Source organism: Chaetura pelagica, unplaced genomic scaffold (assembly GCF_000747805.2).
Source record: "Chaetura pelagica isolate M959 unplaced genomic scaffold, ChaPel_1.0 scaffold109, whole genome shotgun sequence".
Lineage (NCBI taxonomy): Eukaryota > Metazoa > Chordata > Aves > Apodiformes > Apodidae > Chaetura > Chaetura pelagica.
In genome coordinates, this window is record NW_009970725.1 from 8,998,925 (window position 1) to 9,007,488 (window position 8,564).

Here is an 8,564-nt window from a genome sequence, read left to right on the forward strand (position 1 = left end):
TATGCTTGGAGAATTCAATGAGGCAAGTTTTACACTAACCTTTCAGTCCAGTTTTGGTCTTGCATCAGCCTAGTTTTTTTTTTAAAAAAGGCTTTTTTAAATTTAAGAGATCAAAGAGACTCCTGTTAGCACAGAAGACATGATTTTTAACAGCTTGAGTCTCCCAACAGCGGAAGAAGGATTTAAATTGAATTTAAAATACTAGGAACTGTTTCGAAAGGTTCCCGTTTGCCCATATTTGCCACTGTTGTTCCGGTAGGCAAATATCTTATCGCTACCTGTTTTTTCCGGGCTTGGAAAATCTAATTCACCCTTTTCCTGATTCAGCCCTATGAAGGTGGGGCATGGGGACCTGCAGTTTCCATGCAGGGTTATCAGCTACCCCTCCCTCGAGCACCCAGAAGGGAGGACACGGAGGCACGTCCTGTTTGAGGACTGCCCACCCGCCCCTGCCCGAGCGAGGCCAGATCCTGGCTCCATTGAGCTGAGGCGGGCAGGACCTGGGCAGGACAGCCAGCCCTGGAAACCCCACCCTGCTAATGTCATGACAAATCGAGGCAGCTCCCAAAGTGAGACATGGAAAACAAACTTTAGCCCACGAAAAGGATGTGTCTGAATCACAGCCCTGCTCCTGAGCTTGCCTACCTCTGCTGTCCCCTCTCCAGCTCTAAGGGATGAAAGATGACAGAAGCTACAGTAAATTATTAGAGAACATTTGTCAGCTGGAATAAATGAGTTGAATAATGCAGCTGAAGTTAATCAGCTCTTTTAAGTGACAGCAGCTGGCTTTATCAATAAAAAGATAATTGATTTCTTTTTATTGCTGAAATCTGATAATAGGATAGATAATCACCTGAAGCTCAGCTTCCTGAGGAAAAAAAATTAATGAAGCCTGTTGGGAAGAGCTTGCATCCCAAACAAGCAGAGGAAATTTGTATTTGCAAAGATAGTTTAAGGATCCCTTCTGTTTATCCAAACCAGAAGGAACTGGTCATGGAGCAGCCCCCAGGCAGGCTGTGTGGATCAGAGGTGGCCTTCCTATACATAACCTGCCCACTACGCTCAGCCAGAGCCACAGAGACACTTAAGACACCTACATCCTACCCAACCCTGCCAGCAGCACCCCAGAGCCAAATTCACAGAATCACAAATTCACCCCCACTAGAGCTGGCCCAGATCAAAACCAGGCTGCACCGACTGTGCAGGCAAGCATTTGGGGAACAGCACAGCATCTCTGGCTGAAGGACCCCTGGTTTCTTCTACCCACTCCTTCCTGCACTGTCTGCCCACCACGGAGAGTGGGCAGAGGGGAGGGACAACCCTGGCCTCCCCCCACACCTCTGCAACCGAGAGGCAAAAGCTCTGAGCAAGGAGTTGTACTACCAGCTGGAGGGGGTGGTGAAGGGCCTCAATCTAGACCTTTGCTCTGTCATGACCTTTGCTCCATCTGCTTCACAGGTTCAAAATACTCCATGAATTTTGGACATTACACTAGGTCTGTAGTAATCTGAGTCTCAGACATACTCTTCAGTTAGTGTAGCTCCGTTTTGTTATACTTAAATGACAAAAATATTCAGTTGAAACACACTTGCACAATCTTCTTTTGTATATAACATGTTGTGGCAAACTGTGGTGGACTCCTTTATTTTCCAGCCTCAGCCTCCCTGCAGTGACTGCAGTTCCCATCAAGAACATTTTCTACTAGTACAGTCACTCCCTAGTTTCTGAAGAGCAAGTCTCGCCACTGCAAAGCCACAGCTTTTTTTTTCTGATTTAGTGACCCTCTTAATATGCAAAGTTGTCATTTCTTGCTAGTCCAATTGATCCTTTGGTTTATATTGCAGACATCTGAGTTTACATATCTTCTAATCTCTCCTTTGTATTACAGCAACATAAATCTGTGGTTAATACTTCATTAATTTCCTCAGGGAGGCAACTTCCAACGTGGCTTGGGAAAGCTGATGACTCCACTGCTGTCAAGGACTATATGACTAACTGGCTTTATTGCTTTGGCAATAAAACAAAACCAAGAAAAATATGTGTGTCCATACACATACAGAAGTTTTGGGTAGAACCAAAACCACTCTTTTTCCTTGCTTCTCCCCACTGAAACAAACAAGCAAACAAAAGCTGGATTGCTTTGTTCTGTTGGATATTAAATGAAGTGCTCTCTTTAGGGTACCTGTACATGGAGCAAAGAAAGTTGATGACTGAATATAGGAAAGTCAGCGGGGCGAAGAAAGCATCCTATGTCATCTAGGAGCAAGGACTAACACAGAAGAGGTAGGAGACCAAGAAAAGATTTAAACTGAGGTATCAGATCTCCCAGCATAGTGCCCTGACTACCATACCATTTGGTATTTTAAGTTGCCATGTTCCCCATGCCTCCTGTTAATCTTATTCCACCTGGTTTAGATAAATATTTACTCATACCAGGACTGAGGCACCGTGTCCCCATTTTCCAGGTGAAAGTCCTAACAACCATGCTAGTGAGTCTTTCTCATGAAAACCCTGTCCCGACAGCAATGAAATTATTCTATACCAAAAGAAATCTTATCGTGAGAGAGTGTGAAGGACCCTCAGCCATTCAACTTTCCAGTACCCGGATGACTAGGAGACTTTTTAAGGAGGTTGAGTCTGTGGGTTCATTCAGACTCTGGGAGATTTTGTACTGAGTTTGATTCCCTGTTGCGCGCATGAATGTCCTACCAATCTGCTGCCTAAGAAGTAGTGAGGATCACCACCTCTAACCATCTCAGGAACTCTCTTCTGAAAACAAAAGCAAGCAAATCCAGGAGAAGCTATTCAAACAATCCAGCCCATGTTGTCAGGCCCTTTCAGGACAGTTAAGAACTGCATTTTTCTACTAGCTCACCACCTGCTGAGGCCATTTCAGTCAGCTGTCCCACCTCCCAGCCTACAACACTATAGAGCCAGTTCAGAACCACTTCTCAAGGTAAACTCCCGAGGTGAGTAAGCACTAATTTTACCAGCAAGACAACTGTCCTAAGTTATGCTTTGGTGTGTGACTACAGTCCTTCTGAGAAAGCTCCAAACTGGAGGCAAAGGGTGCAGTCGTGTCTTCTGTAAGAAGAGCTCCCCTGGTGCTGCTGAGCCCCTACTGACATCAGCCCTGGCTCATGGAGCCTCCATGTCCTGCCATAAAAAGCAGATTTTACAGCAGTTTTCTTACTGCCCTTTATCCTAATAAGGGAATAAAGTCCTTCTGGTAATCACACCAGTTGGAGCCCCTGCATGGAAATGCATGGGTGTGTGCTACAGAACGTGCCCCCTGCTCAGCAATTTTTTCTGCATAGCTTTTCTCTGTACAGTTTCATCAGCATCAAAGGGATAGCAGGTATAGATGCAGATGCAGCTTGTCTGAAACCTTCAAATCTTCTTTTTATGGGGATGTAAGGCAACTTCATATATCATGCAGCTGGACCCTTTCCATATTAGTAACACAGGACACCCAGTACTTACACTGCTTAGGAAAACAGAAATAGGCCTAAATCCTAGATCCAGATGTGAATTTGGCAAATAGCCCCTTTACAATGGGACAACAAAATATCTCCGATCCAAACACTTCTACATTTTGGGATGTTTGAAATCAACCTTACACCCACAGCAATTCATTAATCATATCTTTTAAATGTTTAAGCTTCAGCTAAAACATAAAATCAACATTTTAGGTTCTTGCTAATTTGTCTCAAAATTGGCATAATTTAAGATTCCCTTCATGAAATGGATAGTCTCAAAGACATTTCTAAGAGTAATTGCTGCCCTTCTCTTTTTCTGCCCTCCCCTCTTTATTTTACTTCAAAAGAGATAAAGAAAGGTAGGGCAAAAAGTGAATATTACTGACACAAATGAGTTATGCTGAATTTCATTTCCATTAGCTTTCTACATAACTGGGAACTCTTTTGGCAGCCTCCCATAAAAGGCATAATAAATTGCTTTTGTACCAGTAGAGGAATTCATTTTCTCTGTTTCATTTAGCAACAACATCACTGTGAATTTCAGACAACAGTTTCTAAAACGTCATCAAATTTCTCTGCCTAATGTCAATTTGGCATTTTTCCCCTCTCCACAGAATAAGGGCTGGAGAAGTAAAAACAGAGAAAAACACAAACAAGTTGCCATGCCAGTTGTGTAACGCGCAGGGAACGAGCCAGTTTTGCTCTTCCAGCAGGTGCCCGTGTTTTGGCAACGTCACCGGCGCCGCTGGCAGGAATCGATACCATTCCCGTTAAAGTGACCGAAGATTACAGAGCCTGGATTCATCCATCTGAGGGTTGGTTTTTTGTTTTGATTTTTTTCACTCCTGAAATGGCCTGGAGAAGTTTATGCTCCTTGTGTAAAGCCATCGCCTGTTCTAAGAATAAATACAAACCTTCGGGCTATCAATGGGTCAACTCAGATTGAGAAAGAAAAAAATAATCAAGGAAAACAGACGTCTAGTGAAGTGTCTTTGCTTCAGCATGTGATCAGTTTGCAAGCTGTCTTGCTCTAAAATGCCAGCATCCCTTCACTCCCAACAACTTCAATGGGCCTTATGAGCACTCAGCCCCTCCCATGGGATTTAGGCCCATAAGAAATCATTTCATCTCCTTCACAGATAGTGATAATGTTCCTAAATGATGTCTGGGGCAACAGGAGTCAGTCTTAACTGCCACCACTTCTACTTTCAACCTCCCCAGTCCTCATCTCACTGAGTTGCAGATGCTTGGGCAAAGCCAGGAGCCCAAGGGAAGTATGTGGCAATGTGGCCATACCCTTAACATGTCCTGACAACCGCTCCCCTGCAAATTCCACCTTCATTTACACACATATGAGGCTCGGGTACAGGAGTGGGAGATCACTAGCCCTTCACGTAGGGCAGGGGGCAGTCCCATATGTCCCAGATGCCCATATGTCTGGCCACTGCTTCAACCTCCCTGCTTCTGCACATTTCTAAGCCTCTCCCCATCACCTCCTTTCATTGAAATTTTTCAGGAAAGGTAGTTTGTAAGTGCTTTGCACTTACAGGGCACATCTGAGCAAATAGTTGTGGGGAAAAGGCTGTACAGATGTTCCCGGGCTGCCAGCTGAATACAAAGGGACAGATTTCCCCAGGTGTCCTCTCCCAACCTGATGTAATATGTCAGGGATGGAGGATGCCATCAGGTAATTAAGAGCAGCCTCAGGGTCCCTGGGAATTGCTCTTGGTTGCTAACGAGCCTTTTGGCTCACAAACTGTGCCCCCACCACTCTCTTCTCTGTTACCCACACAACTCCACCTGGCAAAACTATGTTACAAATTGTGCTATCAAAATTATAATGTAAAGATGATTAACAATAGGTTTGATATGCTCTCCTAGGGAGAAGGGCTACAAAGAGGAAGGCATGTTTTAGCCAGACAAAAAGGCAACAGCACAGGGGAAATCACTACATTCCTCAGGATCAGTAGTCCTGCTTAAGACAATCTAAGGAAAAATTAGGAAAAAATTGGCTGCATATTTTCCTTTGCAAATATTAGGGCAAAGCCTAAAACAGTGCATAGTAGTTCACTGGGGGAAGCCTGAAACCCAGTAACAGTTCACTTTTTTTGGTTAGCGTTTCTCTTTTTCTGATGTGATCTGTTTATTTTATTGGACTGACGGGGTTTTCTCATGTCAAAGACAAACCCTTTTATTAATATCCTTGTCTGGCAGCATCCGAACCCAAAACCCAGTGCCTCTGAGACTGGGTGGCCCTGTCAGTCCACGAACAATCGCATTTGCTGAAAATGTGGTGGTTTTTTTCTTCCCCTTGTACAATGAAACTTTGTACGTCAGGAATTAAACTATTGAAAGGAATTTGGATGCGGGAATGCCAAGACATATTGAAAAATACTTATTATAAACAATTTCTTCTTTTTATTACAAAGAAATGGTGTGGCAGATTAAATGATACAGAAGGCCTGAAGAGTGAGTGTGGGTACAGATATGTATAGCCAAGAGGTTAGAAATTAATCTACATTAAACTTCACAGTTTTAGTGGTAGTTATTTGTTAAGGCACATGCTAACTGAGTGAAGAAAGGAAGTTTGAGTGTATTATGTAGAATAAGAATCAAAACTAAAGTAAGGGAGGATCAGCAGTCCTCTGGAGCTCCTCTGGAGCTCAGTGCTGCCAGATACTGAGCATCTGGCCTCTGAAGAGCAGAGGGCTGATTCCCTACAGACTGCAAACAGTGGGTCTCCCTGGCCTCGTTTCAGCTGGGTCTGGATCAGGGTTTAAGTGCACGTCTTATTTTAAAAGAAAATCTTTTATATTTCCTTCTGTACAGCAGAACAACCTTTTACTGAGATTTGCCAATCGTTTTGGATTATGCATAAAAATGCATACATATGCAGCTTTTGGAAAATCTGAGAGCAGCAGTGCCCCAAATTATAAATTCTCATAAGATCATTTCATTAAAAAAAGAATACATGCACAAAGGTTTCCTGAAAAGATCGGTTGGGCATGATGTATTGTCTTTGCCCCAAAAGGAAACCTTTGAAATGAAAGAACCTGACCATTTCTAAACAAAATGTCTGGGGTTAAGCCATGGTAAACGTAATAATAAAAATTATATAGATCTTAATTAAGAGGTTTGTAAAGTACTCCAGCTTGTCGTTCTGTTTACAGCTATATGTAATATCCTCCGAAAATCTTGTTCCAGTATCAGCTAACAAAACTGGAAAGTTTGTTTAGATTATTGTTCTGCTAGATAAGATAAAAGCTGTGATAACACTGCACAGTGATCAGCCTGCTTGCAGATAGGGAGGCGGCGTGAGGCTTACCCCGGAGGCTGCAGTCTGTGTGCTGGGAGAGGCGGTTTTGCTACAGTCATCTGAGTTAGTGGAAGACGTGGATGTTGGAGTCATAGGAACGGCAGTAGTACTGTTACCTGAAAAATCAGGAACTGGTATCAAAAACAAATATTTTCCAGCCAGGGACAAAAAATCTCTTGCAGCCCAATGTCTTGTCTTTTTTTATTTACCAGAGCATGCCTTTGACTTATTTATGTTCTTAGGTTTTCGCTTCCTGGTCTGAATTCCTTCTTTTTTCATAGCAAGGGGTCGGGGAACCTGAAAAAAATTAAGTTTCCACACCAATCATAAAGTTGTATATATTCTCTAGTACCAAAAATCAAAATACACTACAAGATCAAACAGTGATGTTGAAAATGCCTGTCGAAGTAATGCATAGCAAGCCATTTTTTTTTCCTGTGTCATGAAAACGATTCCAAAAAACCCTTTGCATTTTATTTGGGCAAAGCAATGAATTGTTCCAAGAAGAGTTTTGTCTGAATGAAGAAATCAGGGAAGCTGTTTTCTTGATGTGGCCTAAACAATATTACCAACACTTCGGTCAGTCCATAGATAAAAAGCATGCTTTTAGGGAAAACCAGCATTGTTTGGCTATAGGTCATATGAAATTAAACTGTGTGGGGTGTATCTAATTCCTGACTCCTTATTCCAGTCCATCAGTTAGGAATTATCTTTAGTGGCTGATTCTGGAGATCTAGAATGCATATGAGAGGAAAAGTCTCCTTCCTGTGGAGCAGCTACACAAACCAGATCATCACCCGTAATTGTCTTAGGACAGAAGCTGTAGGCCATAATCAGTTTAACATTTGTTCTTATATGCAATACAGCTTGGGATACATCTTTACAGTACCCAAATTTATATTTATAGGGAAAATGTGCTCAAAAATCAGCTTTGTGTACTGTATCATCACAATGATAAACATTATACAGAAAATATGAGTGTAAGATATATTTTAACATAATGATTACAGGAGTTTGTGGAAAGACAATCCAGGCACATGTTTGCTGTAATTATAATGTTTAAACCTGTGATATAATTTACTTTTTTCAAGTCTAGATTAAGTTCCAATTGCTCCAAATGCCCTCACTCTTCTAACACTTGTGCTTGACTGTGACTTAATCTACAGGGGAATAACAGGCTCCAAGTCTCACCCAAAACATATTACAGCACATTCATGATAGAGCTATTTTCTTCCCCTATTATTCCCTGGCAAAGGCTGGAATGACATTTAAAGTTTTGCTGGCATAGTTATGACTTAAATTATATCTAAATGTTTGCGGGCATAACTATGTCTGTCCATGAAAATACTACCATATTAAAGGTACAGGGTTTTCTTTTTCCCCAGTGAAGAGCTGGTTTAAATCCCAGTAACAAAAAAAAGACCTCTGCCACTAAGCCAGAGGTGGTTTCTTCATACAAATCTACAAGTGGCAAACACATAACTTGTCAAAACCATAGCTTACTAAAGTGGTGTAACCATTTACATTTTTGGGGCATTTGATCATGGTTTGTTTTTTTTAACTCAGTGGTCCAAACCATGAGCCAAGACCATTAGCATCAACAGAAACATTGCCACAACTTGAGGAAGCCCGATGCCTCCCCCCTGAAGCCACCAGGCACCTGCCAGGGGGAAGAGCAGCCTCTCCCCAAAGAGACAGCACGGAATGTCCCATGGCGAAGCAGGCACTTACCCCGTGGAGCTTCATGTAGAGGCCACAGGCATTTCAGA

At 42.5% G+C, this 8,564-nt stretch overlaps 1 protein-coding gene across 1 annotated transcript in view; it reads right to left on the reverse strand.

Annotated features, from left to right (window-relative positions):
- The window catches only part of GATA6 (GATA binding protein 6), a 19,619-nt gene that overhangs the window by 2,052 nt on the left and 9,003 nt on the right, over positions 1–8,564 (reverse strand). The window contains 4 exon segments of the mRNA XM_010006915.1: positions 6,805–6,911; positions 7,005–7,092; positions 8,527–8,560; positions 8,562–8,564. The exon segment at positions 8,562–8,564 is cut by the window's right edge and continues 80 nt beyond it. Coding sequence (XP_010005217.1) covers positions 6,805–6,911; positions 7,005–7,092; positions 8,527–8,560; positions 8,562–8,564 — 232 coding nt within the window.